We start from the raw sequence: 19351 nt of genomic DNA on the forward strand, positions 1-19351 counted from the left end.
AACATGAAAAGTACTTGTTTCATAAAAAAGTACTCATGTGCATTGCTTGTCGTGTTACTATCCACTCCTGGCCTAATGTAATCTTTTTACTTCTGGCAATTGCGTTTCCACAGTGATGTTCATTTGTGAAAAAAAACAACATCTAGCTGAACAAAACATGTAAATGTCATAAATATTTGTTTGCCAATATAAAAACGCCATCCCCACACCACTCTTCTGTGATACTTAATAAGAATAAGAACAGTTAACCTGAATGAACCTGCACAATAAAGTCTGTCTTGATTGATTTCCAGCGTCTGTGTTTGTGTTTGTGCCTGTCAGGACTCATCATCGCTGTGCTCCCAGAGGGGAGGCATCATGAAGCAGGGCTGGCTTCAGAAAGCCAACATCAACAGCAGCCTGTCTGTCTCCATGAGGGTGAGTCACCACCACACCTCCTGTCCGTTGTTCATACAACACAACAGCAACAAGTGAAACAACAACAACAGCAAAACACAGAGTTCACAGTAGCACTGGGGAGACGTGGCAACTCTTTGTTCTGCTTTGTGGGTTGTACACCAATAAAACTACACAGTTCTCTCTCATCTTCTGCATCAGTCCCATCATACTGTACTGTATATTATAGTCAAGAATACTTACATCAATGTCTACAGCTGCTCTGACATTAGCATTTATGTCTGTAAATTATAGTAACAGAAATCTGCTACAGTGCTTGTCAATGGTGACAAAAGGCTTTATGAAGTTAAAGAAAACTACCAAAAAGCATTAGTTTAGTTAAAGCAGTGTTGTGAAGATAAAATAAAGAAAGAGGCATTAAGATAAATGAGAAAAAGACTGGTCAAAAACAGATAAATCCATAAAAATTATGTCTAAAAAAACCATCCATAACAGTGATTATCTGCAGCATCTTTCCTGAGCAATTTACAAGCAAAAACAGAGGCCACACTTTAAACTGCATTTCTCTGTTCTCGGCTCTTTATAGCCTGTTAATATGAATCTCTGACTTGCTCTCCATCCCTGTGAATTGCAGGTGTTCAAAAGAAGGTACTTCTACTTGTCACAGCTCCCAGACGGCTCCTACATCCTCAACTCCTACAAGGATGAGAAGAACTGCAAGGAAACCAAAGGATCCATCTACCTGGACTCCTGCATAGATGTTATTCAGGTATACAGGGTTGGGGGGAAAAAAAATCAAAGATTCATCAAATGCACAGTTGAGAAGACTGCACTGACAGTTGCAGCAACAAGTCTGAAGCTTTCAATCCACTATGCTGCTTGTTTAACTGAACTCCTTTTGGTGCATCTCTCTGTGTGCCCACCATGAGTTTTTGGTTCTTGGCACAAGATCCCCTCCTTGTGAAAGTCAGTGTGTTTCCTTGTCTTGCCACGCTCCAGAGGCTTTTAGCCGCTTTGATTGGACAGATTTACTGCATTCCATTGACTTGGTCAGAAAAGTCCCGTTCTAGCGGATTACAAGGGGCTGCTGCTGTTGGCTCATGGCACAGGCTGGTACCTCATTCAGGTCTGCACTGAAGGTAGAGGCTGCCAGGGAGCTTTCAGTTTGATGAACACATTCAGAAGATGAATGGGAAGAGTGGGGAGACTCATTCTGGCTGATGGGTTTAATGTGGAGGCTTGTGGGGTATGATGTGTTTGACATGTAAATCATGTTTTTCACCCAAAAGACAGCTGCATTTTCCTTACTTTCACAGAGAAATGACCTGGTGTAAGAACAAACAACAAGGACCATAGACTGTATAGAATAATACATGTAGCCACTGTGACGTCAACCATTGGTTTGTGGACTCCCATTTTGTAGCATGAATGTATACAGAGAATTGGATACAGTGTTTCAGGCAGGGCCCTGTTCATTGCTATGAAAGTGCATAAAGCCAAAAAAGTTCAAGAGACTTTCACTGGTTTAGCCCTCTGCCATCTTGATTGGTGATAAAATGATTTAATTGTGCCACTCTTCTAGGCTTTTAAAATATTGTCAGACCTAAAGGATTAAATTCTGACAGTGAAGTCATTTTGCAGGGTTGTAATGCTCAAAAAATGTAACCGCTGATTCAGAGATGTCTCTTTTTTCTATGGTAAAAAAGTCTTTTTGGGCCCCATGGCATCATGTGATGGACCCGCAATTTGTAGTGACATGGCTTGGCCACTATGTTAAACTTTCTTCAAGAGTTTGGCGTTTTGGCCGTAGCCATCTTGGATTTTTGGAGTGAGAAGTGACCATATGTCGACGAGAGGGTGGAGATAACCATAACGCTAGCTGCTACCTTACTTAGCACAGTGCATTCAGTGCTATGGTTAACTGTGCTAATGCTAATGCTAATTTTCAATAGCAATAAAAGGGCTTACAACCATTAAACAATATGTACTTACCGGAAAAACTGATCATCTGACATGGTCTTTCAGTACAACCAGCGCTGAGAAAGACATTTTTTTAAGTGACCAAAATGTTACAATTAACTTTCATGAACTGAAACACACTGAAGTCGTAACAGCATCTGCTACGCCCTTAATTTTGTGTAACTGTAAGCCCTAATAACATTTAAACAGGTAAACTGTATAAAAATTCTCCCCTGTACAGTAGACATGAATGTTGAAATGAGCTATAGAGACCAAAACAGTTTTTCAAGTCATCAGTAGAGAAATTGCAGTTTTCGGCAATTTTGCATTGGCTTCATTCTCCAGCTGCTTGTGAGGACCTTTTTTGCTTAAATCCTTCTTGAGCACCGTGTGAGCACAATGCTCATTATAGAGGTGCCTTTCACAAAATGTACTGATCAGAAAAGTACAAACATTGTCTAAGTTATATTAATCTCCAGGGGAAATTCTGTCTTGTTGCCCCAAACTTAAGCAGTCCTCCTTACCAGAATATAGGTTTTATCATTCTCAGTGTTTTGTTTGGGGAAGAAGGTTAAACAAAAATTCAAAGTATATCAAATAAAAAAATATCTCCCCTCCCCATAGAGCCCTAAGATGCGACGTAATGGCTTCGAGCTGAAGATGCAAGAACGCTACAGCCATTTCCTGGCTGCAGACAGTGAAGCAGAGATGGAGGAGTGGGTGGTCACACTGAGACAGGCTTTGCAGAGCAGCACTGAGGCCAGCCAGGACAGGAGGAATGGTGCAGAGACACTGGACTGTGCCCTGGGTGAGTTCTACAGCTGGAAACGAACATACTCGGGAGATACACACGTCCAGATCATCTTTCAGTCAACCTATTATTTACGGTCTCATTGAAAAGCTGTTGCAGAATCACGGTCCATTTAGCTATGATGATAATAACAGCATTTTTGAACGTAACCTCTGAGTCTGTGTTAGTGGTAGCCAGGGTTAAAGTAATCCCTCTCCCTGGCAGCGGAGGGAGTCCAAAACTATGTTGAATTTAAGTGTGAGCCCTATGTTTTGACATTTTAATGGTTTCCATATTACAGTGATACAGAGGCATTAAATAGGCTTAATATTATACCTATAGCTGCAGCCAGTAGAGAGATATAAGCTTCCACATCAGCTGTAAATTCTTTTAAAAGATATTCAGCTGTGCCAGTAAATCAAAGCTCAGGAATCAGTTTTCAGGTCTTCATTTGTTCTTTTCACTCTTTAGTTTCACTCCTAAATTCTCTCGAGCATGTCTTTCTTTAGGGGGCAGTTATGGTGAATAGTTGAACTCGTTGCTTGTCCCGAGCTATGGAACAATGGCAACTATTTTATGCAGTTTGCGGATGTCTTGCCAGCATCTGTGGGCCCCTCTTATTTATATATAATAATATACTCTGCAGAATGTTCCAGTGAAACCCAATAGCTTGATCAGAGATGCTGATGAGGGACTGGGGGGCCGTCCAAAAAGATGGAGCGGCACTCAGGGTTCACTCAGTCCATCATCAGTCACCTGGGAGTCAGCAGAAGAGTGAATGGCCTCTTTTTTATGTGGCTAGTAGACTGTAAGATATGAATTTACCCATCAAGGAAACAACACTTGCAGACAGCCACACAGGAAGCCATTAGGGAAAGTGTGCAGAGCTCTATTGGACCGGATTAGAAATAGTGTGATTTGTCGTCAGACTGGGTGCATTCTGATGATGTTTATTCATGGTCACTGTCCCTCTCAATCAGATGACGACACTTCCAGCCAAGGTAAAGGTGAGAGCCTGCTGGAGAGCCTGGGGAGGAGTTTACACCCTGAACTCATGAAGGTAAGAAGAATGGATGTGTGGTTAGTTAACTGATTCAGACAGGCTTATCTGCTTATCTAGAATCTAGAATTTTTTTGGGACTGATTATTGTTAACCAATCATTAATCATCAATTGATAAGCTGGGGGAAGGGGGGGTGGAGCTCTGCGCCAAGGACGTAGAGAGTCCACCTGCCCCGTGCACACATAGTGAATGGGCTGACTGTGTGTACTTTGCCAGACGTTTCTTTGGTCCAGCACCCATTCCATTGCACATTGGGATGTGCATGTCTTTTGTACTGTTTTTGATAGCTTGTGCTAACCAGGCAGATGTTAAACTTAGTGCTCTGTGTAATGGCAGCAACAGAAAAATCTGCTGATCCTTTCCACCAGTAAAGAGGATTTGTATCCAGTGAGTGGTTAATGGTTTAACGGTTAGTTAATTATCCCTTTACTGAATAAATGAGAACTGGATTACACTGCACACATTGTGTGAGAGTGTGTAAATGGATGTGCTGATATAGTTTTGCTGCTGTTAAACATGGACTGCATTTACTTAAATTTATGAAGAATATTTGGAAGAATCTTTTGGATTCTTTGTTCACAGTCGAGGCATGCGAAAAAAACAAAGTTTTCTTCACAAATTCAACACATGGCGGGTTAATTAATATGCAAATGGTTGTTTTATGTGTGTAGTGTTCCCTTAAGATTTCACATTAAAAATGTATTTCTTTTTTTGTATTTGATATGATAGTTGTCTATATCAGTTAGGACAGTTGTATTAATGTAATTATGTCTTAAAAAGGCTGTCTTATAAGAATTTAATGACAACAAGAGAAGACATATCTCATGTCAAAAATTAGTCTGAGCTTTTGTTGCAGACCACATTCATAATCTTGTTTATAAATGTCTACAATGATGGAAGAGCCACAGAGGAGCAGTTCTTTGTTGTACTGTGTGTTAGAGTCAGTTCTCTCAGCCTGAGCACAGCAGTGTGTATTCTACGGAGACTGTGCTGTTTTAATATGTCTATGAACCCAGAGCTACAGGCAGACAACAAAGCCCTCTGTGCTGCTGTTTCACTGCCGTTTGCTCTGGGCTACGCCAGCACAGCTTTTTTCCTCTCTCTACGCTCTCCACGCAGAAGATCACTTGAGTTTGTCTGCCTGCAGGCTGGTCACAGTGAGAACAGAGAAAAAAGGGGAGGAGAAGTAGGGAAGGAGATGGATAAGGGTTGTTACCGTGACCTGAGGGTTTGATATGTTTGTCTCCATTAGATGCCCTGCCTCTCCTTTTGTCTGGGTCTGCTGACTGATTGTCTCTGTCTGACTCTGTCTCTGTATTTGTGTTGGTTTACTAGCAGAGAAACACTAAGAGGCAACTCATTCTACTGTGTAGGCCAGTTATTGTGTGGGATACTACTTTTTTAGCCTAATATTTAAAATGCATCATATAATTAAACAATGTTATTAAATAAATTCTAAATATCTGATACATTTTACTTTACATTCTCCCTCTGTGTGTGTGTCTGCAGTACGCCCGAGAGACTGACCAGCTCAATAAGATCAACAGGAATGAAGGCAGACAAAAGCTTTTCTCTCTGGATCCTGAGACACAGGTATACAACATGCTTCTTTCAACACATGGTTATCCTATGATTTATTTATTTCACATCGATTCACATTGATCTTACCTCCCCTTTCTACCATCTCCACGGTTTCCTTTGTCTTTGTCTTCTTCCTTATTTCACTGCCTGCATCCTGGCTTATCTCTCTCCTCTCCACTGGATCAATCTTTTTCTTGTTTTATCTCATGCCTTCATGCCTTCTTTTCCCATCCTCTCCTCCCTCCTGTCTGATATCCAGAGGCTGGACTTCTCAGGCATTGAGCCAGACGTGAAGCCATTTGAGGAGCGCTTTGGCCGTCGTATCGTGGTCAGCTGCCACGACCTGACCTTCAGTCTCCAGGGCTGCGTTAGTGAGAAGGGCGATGGCGTCCTCACCAATGTATGTCATCACCTTACTTCTATAAAAAAGATTTTTATATTCTGCTTGTATGACTCTACTACTACCTCTACTACTTTGCTTTGCCAGGAACTACTACTAATGATAAACATAACCTCTAACTTTTCATGGTGAAATAGATGACCATAGGCGCTTACATTCATAGAATCAATTAAAACAAGATTTTAAAAAGAAAGAGACACATTGACGCCAGACCTAAAAGTCCTAACTGTCCTTAAAAGTTATCACAAAAATAAAAAAATCTCCAGTGATTTTTTTCTGTATGCACTTAAGCATATATAATCACAGTGCATGGCCCCCCTTTTAACACTACACAACTTCCACCATCATCACCCTCTGCTGCGCTGCCCCAGATAATACACCTTCATAATTCATGTTGGGCTGTCTGGAAGCAATGGAAGTAACCAGGCCAGAAAGCAACACAGCTACATTTTGAGGCAGCGCGGAGTTTTATGACCACCTTACACAAATCGATTGAGAAGATGGGAGTGCGCATCAACTAATGCCACCTCGGACCAAACGACTTTTCAAGCAGGTTCAATGTCACAAACAAGTTTCCAGTGTCAGAATGAAATCATGAGAATTTTACCTCAGTTGGTGCATGCTCCTGTGATCTTGATTGTTTGTTGTAAGTTGGTCATAATACTTGGTCTCAGCTGTCTTAAGTCAGCCTTTTTCTCATATTGATGTTCTGACAAAATCAAACATGTAATATGTTATCTTAAGTTTTTAGTCTTGACTCATGCAAATAGTGAAGTTCAATGATGGGAACTTTGTCAGCAACCAATAGCTGCACTCTCTCCAGCACAAAACGGGAAGCAGCAAACCAGGTAGTCAGTAAACATGGAGGAGACTCTGGAGACGCGCAAGAATGTGGACAAGTGTTGGTTTTCTTGGACTGTGGAGATAGAGGAGAAACTCGGAAACAGTTGGTGTTTAATTTGGTGTGTATCTGATCCACCAACCAGAACTTATTTTACTGAGAAATCTTAATTTTTGAGACAGCTCGCCTCTAATTCCCACGTACTCTTCCCACTAAAATAGCGCAGCTAACCAACAGAGGCTGGTAGCAAGTTAATGCAACAGCAATCTAAAATGTAAAGTTTGCACTCAAACACATTTGATCTTTTTATTGATGCAGACCTGACAAGAATACTGTCATCTGACACCTTTTATCTTGTGTTTTGAGAGTTTCATGTTTCTGTGGACACATAAGGAATTGTTAATATGCCATATTTCGTAAAGGGAGTTTGGCATAAGATTTTCCACCAGGAGCAGGATGGAAAATAATCTCAAAAAGAATATAGTTGTAGTCTTGCAAGTAGTGACTCTGCAAGATCCCCAGTCTTTGCAAAATCTTTATATACTGTGTGACTGAAAACTCACACTGTCTTTAGATGTGTCAGACTTTGAGTCTTCCAGTGTATGCTAGACATAAAGTAAAACTCTCATGATTTTATTCCGACACTGGAAATTTGTCTGTGCCAGTGAGGAGCTTGAAAAGTAGTTTGGGTGTAAGGCCAACATTAGCAAGAATCACCTGAGCTTTAAACTCTGGTACTCTAAATAATCAAAGACTTGGGGTTATGCAAGAAGGAGAGCTTCTCCTGGCAGCATGAGACAGCAGTTTGGCACATGTGTGAGCACCGCCTCTGTCAGAGTGGATCACTGCAGTCATAAAACATTGAGTTGGTGCATTAGAGGGTCTGGTAGGAGAATGGAACTGACTCATATTTGTGGTTTGGAAGCAGCATGCACACTCTAACCCTCCCCTTCTTCCTCTTCTCCCTTTCTTCCACAGCTAGATTTAATGTTTATTGAATGGAGTTAGGCTTGTCCATCGTGCAGGAACCATCCATCCTGGCAGAAGTGCACAGTCATTTAGAAATGTGTGGGCGGCGCTACTGTAGAGCCAACATTTGCTCCCAAACTAGGGATGAACTAATAGGAGTCTGATATGCAGAAAGGCATTAATTTTATTATGTTTATATAATATTTATTCTTATGTCTTTTGGCTCAATTTACTGTTTGACAAGTGTTTCTCAAAAAAAAAAAAAAAATCTACCATTTCAGTTGTTGCAGATAGAGTAGCATGGCAGATAAGACTCTTAATTTGAAGTGCCACGTTGGGGATGGGAAACACTGAGTTTTGTCTATTGGTTTGATTTTCTGTTACATGTTACTCATCCAATGTCTAGTCCTAAAAATCCTAAAATTTCTGAAGAAATGGGTATTTCTTTCTATGAAGCTGGCATGATATGTGATACACAGTAAATGAATCCAGGTATATTCACAAACCCTGGCTGATGTATTCAAGTGTGGAAAACTCCTTAACCATGTCTCTGCTGAACCCCAGGTGGAACCATTCTTCATCAGCCTCGCTCTCTTCGACGTCTCCAAGAGCTGCAAAATCTCGGCCGACTTCCACGTCGACCTCAACCCGCCCTGTGTCAGGGAGATGCTGGCTGACGTCTCGGGCCAGATCTCTCCTTCATCCGACTCAGAGGGTGGGGGAGGAGGAGTCAGAGAGGGTGGAGGGGGAGGTGGAGTCATGGTGAACGGAGACTCAGTGAAAGGGAATGGCCTGCCTGTCCTTCAGAGGGTGTCGGAGGCTCTGCTGCGCTTCCCCACACAGGTAGGGACTTGATTAGATGATTGATAGAGGAAATGACTTCACCTGACTGCACAGCTTATCAGAAGTGGGTGTGAAACCTGAATCATTGTTGTATCAGAGATCAAGGTGTGAATAACACAGTGTTTCATTATTGTGAGTCCGTGTGTGTGTGTGTGTGTGTGTGTGTGTGTCATCTTATCAAAATGTTGTCCTAGTAGCGCTTATTGTAGCAGGAATTTCCAGAGACACTGTTTTAAGTACTTTGCCAGGTGCTGATATGTCTGTCTGCGGACAGATTTTTATCAACGCGATAGCATCACAACCATGCAGGATGCAGTCACAAAACTTTACAGGTGTGTAATTAGCGTGTCACAATACCAAAAATGTAGTAGTTGATACCGATACCAGTGAAATTGTACGATACGATAAGATCGCTACCCAGTTTGATACCGCAGTAAGAAAACAAACAAAAAAAAAACAATAAATCCTGTGTACTTAAAACATACACTGCATTATTAAAAACATTTAAATGAAATTAAATTAAATTTTATTATTAATCCCTGATGGTCTACCTCGAAAGCAAAGTGCTAGTCCACGTGCGCTCATTATTTTGATATATTAATATATAGCCTACGGTATATTAACATATTTCTCCTCCATTGTTGTTGTTCAGCACTTGTACATGTGACATGTAACGGTTGGTCTTTGTGGTTGGCTATTAGTCCCGCCCCTTCTCCACTGTGATTGGATAGCATTTAATGCAAAGTTGACCATTTTCAACTCACAGTGACCAGAAAATAACGACAAACGTGCAGTGCTCAGTGTAGAATAGACAGTCAGTGCCTTGTCATACTGCTGGCGTCTCTAGCAGAGTGTAAATACGGGGTGCTCCTATTGGAGAAAAATTTGTGCCTTCATGTTTTCAGAACTTTAGTATTGTTGGTACTGAAATATCATGACAACCCTAGCATGTAGTTCAGATCAAAATGAAGGCAGAGTTTGAAGATGGGTGTTGATCGAGCACGGGTGCTGGAAGTAGGGTGGTAGGTAGTAGAGGAGGGGCCATTTCCCCCCCACTTTACGCCCCTGGCCAACATTCGTTTAAGGATCACTGTATTGCGGCTGAAGTGATCCCATCACAAGATGTTCTTTAGTTATTTATTTTCATGACACAAGTAAATATTTAAATTTGGATCATTTATCAGTGTTCTAAAACTGAATTAAAATATGTTCAGATACATTCAAATATGACTACAAAATACATATATAAATATACCAAGATAATAAGTGGTAGCAAATTTGATGGGTAAAGGCAGAGTTGATCAAAACAAGATTATAAAAGTGATGGAAAAGATGTCAGTGATTTAGCTAGATGTTTGCTGTGTTGTGTTTCTGAGATTTGTTTGTTTAGGTTTATGCCACTCTATTACTGGCAAATGTCAAATGGACTCTGTAGATGTAGCTTTTTTTATTTAGTCCCTCCAGGATTTTGCAGTGTTGTGTTTTTTCTTGGAGGGGGGCCAGGATTATTGCAGCCTTGTGATACATGTTGCAATGTTTTTAGATGTTTTTTTGCAATGAAATGCAAAAATAATTGCAGTTTATTAAAAAAATAATAAATAAATTTGTAATTCATAAAAAATCAAAGGCAGCTTTTTCCCGTGAAAATAAAACCGCATTGCTCTAAGTCTGTGATTCATAAAACACTAACATTACTACTAACTTGGCTCGATGCTTTCAAGACGTGCAATAGGTATGGATGCAGCAGCCTCTGTCATGGTGATTTGTCTTGTGTTGTCAAAGCGTTTCAGCCATTGTCAGAGTGTGTTTTGTGGTAGAAAAGTGTTTGTCAGTCGATGGCTTTTGCTTGTGTTCCACCACAACGGTGCATGCAGTGCAAAACTTCTGCTTTAGTGCATCACATCAGGGGATGCCTTGCACGGTCTTTAGTGGTAATTTTGTCGGCAAATGTATGACATTCGTGTTGCACATTTCCGCATCTTAACAGCTAGAAATAAGGAAGTATGTTTGGTGGCATTATGCATGGGACTGCACAGAATTAACATGGAGTGGTGAACTTTGTGTTAACTGTTGCGATCGCAACATCCTGTTTTAGACAGAGTTTTGGCAGCCCTGTTATCCTATTGGGTTAGATGTTTCACTGATGGGAAACTGATTCATGATTGTTGTAGCTGCTCTTTTCTCTGGTGTTCATAACGAGTAGACCACATGAAGAACTTGCTGAAATTGAGCATTAGGTCAGACTGTAGTCTGCTTTTCCTTTGTATCGTTTAGTCTGCTTTACAGCACTAGGTACTGCTAGAAGTCAGATGTTACTAACTTTGTCTTTAGCTGTTAATCTTAGTGCTTTGGGGTTATTTTTGTAGTCTGTTGAAATTGTTTTAATAAAAGCATATAAAAAAGTAGACATACAAAAGAGAAACAATTAATCTAAAGCAATCTGTGTAAAAGAATATACATTTCTATCTCTTTGTCCATCCAAACACACTAATAAATTGACTACTTGAAACACCAGCAAAGACCTGTATGTAGTGTAGTTCAAAGGGTTATATTTACAGAAAACCCCTTTGTGTGATGTGTCCTCAGAAGACCTTTCAGTACCTCTTCTGAAGCCAAAACACACTAAAGGTTTGAAACTGAAACATCACAATCACCATTGCAACATCATTTACACCCTACATTTTCCAAACCTCGTTAAGTTGTGGTCTGAGGCCGTCTTGCCCTGCTTTGTGAATGTCTGTACAGAGCTCAGCCAAGTGACAGACTGCTGACTTTCTGTAACACCACTCAGCATTCCCATTCTGACTGCAGCTGGCCTGGGTGGGACAAGGGATAAGTGACCAGATGATGGATTCCCTGTTCTCCTCTTACGTCAGAGGACTTCACTGACATTATGATGATGGAGCTGTTTATCCAAATACACAAAGAATGTTTTTCCTATTCTATTCCCCCTTTCGTGTGCTGTGCTTTCAATTTTCATGCCATTGTAGTATTTCAAGATGGTGAGCGTGTCTCCAGACAATGCTTGGTCTACGTCCAGCCTTTAAGAACGTTGAATGGAGCCATGAGACCTCCGTTTAGCTCATTCAGCAAACATTTGCAAGTGATTTTAGAATCCCTTTGGTTTGCTAGTTTGACATCAGCTCAGTGTTTGCTGATGTAAGCTTTATGTCTTGTCACTTCTCTTTGCTGAATTTTTAGTCAAGAGTTCATTGCGGAAATAATAATGCCCATGTGTGACTGTTACTGTTGGCTCAGGCTCTCTACTCCTGCAGGTGCTGTGAGATCAGCACACCCACACACACACACACACACACACACACACACAAACACACACACACACACACACACACACACACACACACACACACACACACACACACACACACACACACACACAGCCTNACACACACACACACACACACACACACACACAGCCTGTTACTCCCCTCAGTCACACAGCAAGACTTGTGCCTGTTGTAAATTAGCAGCAGTTAGGTTATAAAACGTACTCAGATACTCACTTTCCATTTCCATGGTGGGAGACCTGACTGGGCTATCACAGCAGCAGTTAGAAAACAGAAACAACTTAAAGAGGACCTATAATTCTCTTTTGCAGGTTCTACTTGTATTTAAGGGTTCTACTTGAACATGTTTACATGCTTGAGTGGTCAAAAAACTCTTAATTTTCCTCTCTCTCTCTTTGCTAGAAAATCTGTATTCACCCTCTGTCTTTTGGTTCAGTCTGCTCTGATTGGTCAGTGTTTTTGGGTCTTCCATATCTCAGTGTCTTTGCTCCACCATTGCAGCTGGGGGATGACTATAACAGAGAATAGCAGCACTTTCTACCATGAAAAATCACCAGTTAAATTTAAACATAACTGTACATGGTCTAGCAGGAATCTGATCCGAAATGGGGAAGAAAGTAATAATACCAGCAATCAAATTTACATGTTTTCCTGACATTAGCGTGTGGCTACATGTAGCAGTGTATTGCAGGCAGGAAATGACTTTTACTTAGTATAGCAGCACTTTCTGTCATGTGAGATCACCAATAAAAGCTCTTAAATACATCCAGACATGTTCCAGCAAGAATATGCTTCCAAACTGGGGGGAAATTTACAACACTGGCAACCAAGTTGACATGTTTCCTTGCATGTAGCAGTGTAGGCTACGTAATGTGAACACTTGTAGTGGCATGCCTGGAACAGATGACCATATTAAGAAATACATCACACTATGATGTCAGTTTGTAGCCGGATAGATTGGCTCTCAGGGATTACTTCTAGAAGTGTTTACACACATTATTTAAAACTTTGGCCAAGTTTAAAATTATCATCTTTTATTGTGACATTATATATAAGACACAACATACGAAAAAGCATAATAGGTCCCCTTTAAATAAGAAGCAGGGATGTTTCTAATGACATTTAAGTAGAAGTTTAAACTTAGACTAGCTGACTGGTCAAAGAGTAAGAAAACATTTAAATGAAGAGGTCAAAATTAACCACAATTTAATCTATAAAGTAAAACATTGTTAGAAAAAGTTATTGCATATATGATTAAAACCATTTGAAATCATTAGTCACATTTTTTAATAACCAAATCTTATTTTAAATGCTGGTGAAATGTGTGGCACTTTGCACATTATCCTAACTAAGAATGACAACAACTTGCTACATGTAAAAAGGAAGTAATGATGTTTCAGTGCAAATTATGTCAATATGTTATTTAAAGGGTACCTTTGGCTTGTATCAACTTGGACCCCATTCCCCCATATTTTTGTGTTGAACTGACTGATGTGAACAACAGCTCTTGAAATTGATCCAGAATAGAGAGAGAGGACTGCAACCAGATGGGGCAATTGTGCACCCTCACTGTACATCCACTTAAAGAAGTTAATTTTTCCACAGACAGGCTCAGATTGTTGTTGTTTTTTAAATGTCTGAAGTGTAGCTTTTTCCTTTGGCTTGATCAGGTCTGTTTGTTGTGTCTAAGCTTCAGAAATGTGTGCCACGACATTTAGTTGGCACAATTTGGGAATGCGCAAACCACTGTTTTTATCTCTTCCTAATCTTTTAGATAACACTACACTACGTAATGTCACTTTACCACAGGACGTCGGTAATATTAATGGTCAATTCACATGAGATAAGAAATATCAGTAAAATTACCACAAGTGGGAGGGGTAAATCCATTCACGCACCGCCGTCCCCTCCCGTCGTCATGTGCGTATGACGTTGCTTCCTGTGCGCACCACACTCAAACACACTTGAATCGTGTTCGTCGTACTCCCACAGTACCTGAGGTTTCACATGGACTTGTCCGACTGTGAAGTACAAAACTGAGTGCTTCTTCAAGAGCCTCCATGTTTGAAAATCCGCGAAAAACCACTTGTAAACAGGATATGACGAAATATCTACACACATATTTACTGCTGGTCTATTCGCACGGGATTAGTATTACCTGAGGTAATTTTCCGGGACCCTTTTACAGAAGGTAAAAGCAGCGGTAATCTTTACTGACATCGTGCGGTAGTGATTACTGACATGGCACATTCGGACGGGACTAAAATCTCTGGTAATTATTACTTTACCCCACGTACCTATGTAAAACTAATCCCGTCCGAATAGGGCTTTAGACACAGTAACAAACAGACCGGATCAAGCAAAAGGTAAAGCGACAACTCAGACACGTATAATCTGAGCCTGCTTGTGGCAAAAATAACCACTTTTAATTGACGTCCAGGGGTGAGGGTGCACAGTTGCCCCATCTGGTTACATTGCAGGCTTTGTGCTGATGCTGGCTGCAGCCCTCTCTCTCAGCATTGGACCAGTTTCAAAAATTGTTGTTTACATGAGTCGTTTTGACACAAAAAAATGGGAAAATAGGGTCATGTTTAAAAAAATGCCGAAGTTATCATTTAAATTTTAATAAATATCAACTTAAACTGACTAGTATTTCAACTAGTTGACTATTCACACTCATGCCTAGTGAGAAGATGAATACTAGAAGGTCAAACAAGTACTCAGAGCATAAACAGTGTTTATAATAGAGAGTGAAGCAACCAGTAGTAGGTCAGACTGATATACACAGCTTGAAAGCTGCAGACATAAAATAAAAGAACTGTTCCAAGTCTAATTTATGGACTCAGTGTTACACTCTGCCAGCCGACATCTGTGAAAGTTCTCCACCAGCAGAACACACACATACAAACACATGCATACAAACACAGTAGGCTCTACCTCTGTGATTAGTGTGCTATTATAGCTCGGCACACCACAGTTTAATTTAGGTGCATTGGGCGTGGTCCAAGGACAGAGCCTCCACTTGTTATATGTCTCCACCGCATCAGCCGCTCTCGGGAAGCCATAGCCTCTGTTCCACTTCATTACATAATTCACAAATCTAATATGTCCAAGTGCAAATGTTAAGGATTTCCTCCCAGCTACAACCCAGCAGTTGGTGCATGTTTGCAGAGAGGCGCTGTGACACTGTTTACGAGCTATTCCAGGAAGCGTGATGGCAAAATGTTGAATTTAGGAGCGTTTTTCCACCATGTTTTGCAAAATATATGGCAACAAATCATAATGCCTGACTGAAACCAGAAGCAGCTGTCTGTGGTTGTGTTAAAACTCTAAAGATCAGATGGGAGAGGATGGACAGGGCTGTGGCTTGGAGTGTAACAAGGGAGTGTGTCTGTTTGACTGGCACTGCATTAGTCTCCTCTGAGATTTGTATTACTAATGTTCAGATGTCTACATGTATTTTGATTTAATTGTTGCAAATATGGTGTAGCCACTTCCTCAGTAGTGTCACTCAGTTTCATTGCAGCTGCATGGTTTGTGTCTGAATGCAATTTCTGTCCCCTCAAGATTGTTTGTGTGAACTGACACTACAAGCTTAAAGACAGCCTCTTCACGCCAGACCAAAAATAGCTGTGAGCCCCATGTGGTTTTCCTGTATAACTTCAGCTAACAGCAGCCACTTCCCCTGCATTTGCCTTGTAGAGACGCAGTGGATGAATTTAAAACTGAAAAGACATTCCGAGTTTTGAATTACTGATGACGATTGACTATTTATTTGAGTACCCAGCAGTTAGGATGAAGTGGTTTCTGGATGGAGGGTTGTAAGAAAGGAAGCTCACAGTCTGCTACACATACATCCACATCTTGTCACACACTATATCATTAAGTCCCTTCTCTAATTAGCCGCCTCATTCATCTCTCCCTTTCTCCTTTAGGGTATCTTCTCAGTGACTAACCCTCATGCAGATATCTTCCTGGTGGCCCGTGTGGAGAAGGTGTTACAGAACGGCATCACACACTGCGCAGAGCCTTACATCAAGACCTCTGACATCAACAAGGTCCACTGCACCCTTTTGCTTTTTAGCTCATTTGAAGGAATACTTTACCTACAAAATGACCATTTTTATATCAGTTACTCACTTTGTTTTACACTAAACTTGTGAAGAAAACTTTAATTTTTCTTGCATGCCTCCATGGTGAACGGACAATACAAAAAGGACAAACATTCTTCATGAATTAAAGCAATCAGGGTCCGCGTTTAACAACAGCAAAATTCTGCCTAAACATCTGTTTACTCACACACAACTCGTGCAGTATAATCCGAGTCAGCTGCCCAGTACTTCCCAAACACATTCATTTTCACTGAAACATTAAAACGTAAAACACATCGGCCTACAAGTTTGAGATGTGCATTTCAGATAGCTTTCATATTTTCAGTACTTGCATTCAATTTTCAAAGAGTACTCGAATACTCGCAAAAAAAAGTAATGTAAGAATAGAAATGTAAATAGACCAACAACGAAAAACAAGTACAATTTGAAATTAATTTATTGGACAAACAGGCTTTAATTAGCCTATGAAACCATAAATTCAAAGTTAACTAAGAAAAATGAGCAAACTTTCTGTTACTGGATAAATCAGACTCGGAGTATACTACAGGAGTTCCGTGAGAGTTTATTGACGGATGTTTTAATAGTTTTGCTTTTGTTAAAAATGGTCTCTGATTACTACAGTTCATAAGGAATGTACCCCTGTTTTTGAATCTTTGTTCACCATGGAAGCTTGTACAAAAAACAAAGTTTTCTTCACAAATTCAATTTAACTCACAAGGAGTAAACTGATATACAAATGGCCATTTGGCGGGTGAAGTATTCCTTTGAAGAAAGCAGCAGCGAGCTTTCCAGTTTAACACTCTGTCTGTCGCCTTTTTCCTTCTGTTTTGATTTTGGTTTTCTGTTTGTCCTGTCTCATGTCTCGCAGACTGCTCAGAAGGTGCTCAAAGCTGCCAAGCAGACATGCCAACGCTTGGGCCAGTACAGGATGCCATTCGCCTGGGCTGCCAAGTAAGACAGGAATAATCCATGAGTCCAAATACTACCCAGTAATGAATCTGTTTGGAATCATCTTTGGAATATGAATGCATTAAAGATATCCTAATATTAAGATAATGCATTTGATGTTTGAACCTTAAAGTCCATTCATTTATAATGTATATGCATAAATGTCACACATCCTCTAATGTGTTTTCAGGCAGGTGTTCAAAGACGCTCAGGGCAGCCTGGACATGGACGGGAAGTTTTCTCCTCTCTACCGCCAGGACAGCAGCAAAATCTCCACTGATGACATCATCAAGCTGCTGGCCGACATCAGGAAGTGAGTCATGCACCACTCTTCTGCTATTTTAGCCAGTGCTTCCTTGTACATTTATGCCTTTTCAAGTCATACTAAAATTGCTAACTCAGCATTTATCCCGTAAATTAATATCTTTTTGTAAATTTCGAAAGGTTCTTAATTCAGACTTGACCGCATCTTGTTTTTATTTTGTATCTATTTTCCCTGTCAGGCCTGAGAAGAGCAAGCTTCAGACCATCCCTGGACAGCTGAATGTCACCATTGAGTGTGTCCCACCTGACTTCTCAAGTACGTCGTCATTTCTTAATTCTTCCCTTATCATAACGTGTTTGTCTGTAACAGAGAAGTCGAGTGCTCGCCCTTAAAACACAGTAACCACAACAGCACAATGTCGATACAGTACAAAGGAGCTGTCCTGCATTCCTAATTTTTGCTTAGAAAAAAATAGTTAGATTCAGTGACTATGAATACTTGCAGCAATCAGCTTTGTGAGCCTGCTGTAGTTAGCTGTTGCTGCTGATGATATGATCTAGACTGCGGTGTGTAAAAACCAAAAAATCGGAATAAGCTTCAGTTTCTTTATCGCTGAGATAACAGTCAAACAATAGCAACAAGTGCAAAGACCAAACCTGTGGTTCCCTCACCACACACAAACAAATCATTCCTGTTCCTAGAATGCAAATTATACTATAGAGAATAGAAAGAAAGCCCTTGTAATCATTTTAAAGGTCGAATTTTAGAATTTTAGGAGGTAATAAGGATAAACCATAGCATCCTGCATTTATTGCAGCAATTGCAAAAAGCACTATGAAGATTTGCCAGGAGGGAGTTAAGATGGTTGTAAATAGGATGTAACTCATGCTTTCTGTGCAGCTTAAAACAATGAGCATTTGATATGCATGGCCTTTTTTTATAATCAATATCAGTATGTGAGTTTGCACTGACAAGCACTTGGGGTATTTGCAGTGTAGCTCATAAGTGTATGGATTGACACTGACTTGACTTTTTGGGATGCGCAAGAAACGGGAACACCGCAGTAGAGGTTTGCTTCCCTAACTCGTGTACTGTGTTCCCCACAGATACGGTCACTTCCTCTTATGTTCCTGTCAAGCCCTTCGAGGACAGCTGCGAGCGGGTGTCAGTGGAGGTCGAGGAGTTTCTCCCCGAGGAGGCCAAGTACAACTACCCCTTCACCACCTACAAGAACCAACTGTACGTGTATCCTCAGCAGCTCAAATACGACAACCAGAAGACCTTCACCAAGGTGTGTAAGTCACAATGAAGCTGGATAAAAAGGTTACCAGTGGTGACAGTGGGATTAGATGAGGGTTTGGTTTATGTGTTGTCACTGCCTGAATGAAGTACATATTACTGATTTGACTTGGTGGGCGACAGTCACTCTCACTGATTGTTTGCTCTGCTGCTTACATTGACTCTAATGTTTCCTCCACGTCAGGCAAGAAACATTGCAGCTTGCATCCAGTTCCGAGATACAGATGAAGAAGGTGCAGCCCCTTTAAAGGTAAGTTGTGTGAACTGTATGTGTACTGTAACATGTAAGCTGCTTTATATGTAGGTGACACACACATTTGACTTTGTGATGTAGGAGTGTATTCACAGGTTAGTTGCTTGAGGCATATCTCATCTTCTCATCTGGTTTTAGGGCCACTAGGGCTGATATGAGGTTTTAAGAATACAGTTAAAATGATGTATGAGTCAATAACTAGAGAGGACGGCAGAGAAGATACCCGCACACCAATGTAACTGGGCTAGAAAGCCACAGAAAGGTCCACAGGCTGCGATCAGTGCAAAAATAGTCTGTGTACTTAACCTTAAAAAGGTGCTCAAAG

General features: G+C 40.7%; 1 protein-coding gene across 2 annotated transcripts in view; it reads left to right on the top strand.

The window, feature by feature from the left end:
* The window catches only part of dock11 (dedicator of cytokinesis 11), a 97855-nt gene that overhangs the window by 17405 nt on the left and 61099 nt on the right, over positions 1 to 19351 (top strand). For both annotated transcript variants that reach the window (XM_050067065.1, XM_050067066.1), the window contains exons 6-18: positions 322 to 417; positions 1031 to 1165; positions 2980 to 3163; positions 4126 to 4205; positions 5717 to 5800; positions 6048 to 6188; positions 8563 to 8841; positions 16085 to 16207; positions 17130 to 17212; positions 17400 to 17522; positions 17713 to 17789; positions 18581 to 18765; positions 18958 to 19023. In XM_050067065.1, coding sequence (XP_049923022.1) covers positions 322 to 417; positions 1031 to 1165; positions 2980 to 3163; positions 4126 to 4205; positions 5717 to 5800; positions 6048 to 6188; positions 8563 to 8841; positions 16085 to 16207; positions 17130 to 17212; positions 17400 to 17522; positions 17713 to 17789; positions 18581 to 18765; positions 18958 to 19023 — 1656 coding nt within the window. The remainder of the gene's footprint in view (positions 1 to 321; positions 418 to 1030; positions 1166 to 2979; positions 3164 to 4125; positions 4206 to 5716; positions 5801 to 6047; positions 6189 to 8562; positions 8842 to 16084; positions 16208 to 17129; positions 17213 to 17399; positions 17523 to 17712; positions 17790 to 18580; positions 18766 to 18957; positions 19024 to 19351) is intronic.

The sequence above is a fragment of the Epinephelus moara genome, chromosome 17 (genome assembly GCF_006386435.1).
Source record: "Epinephelus moara isolate mb chromosome 17, YSFRI_EMoa_1.0, whole genome shotgun sequence".
NCBI lineage: Eukaryota > Metazoa > Chordata > Actinopteri > Perciformes > Serranidae > Epinephelus > Epinephelus moara.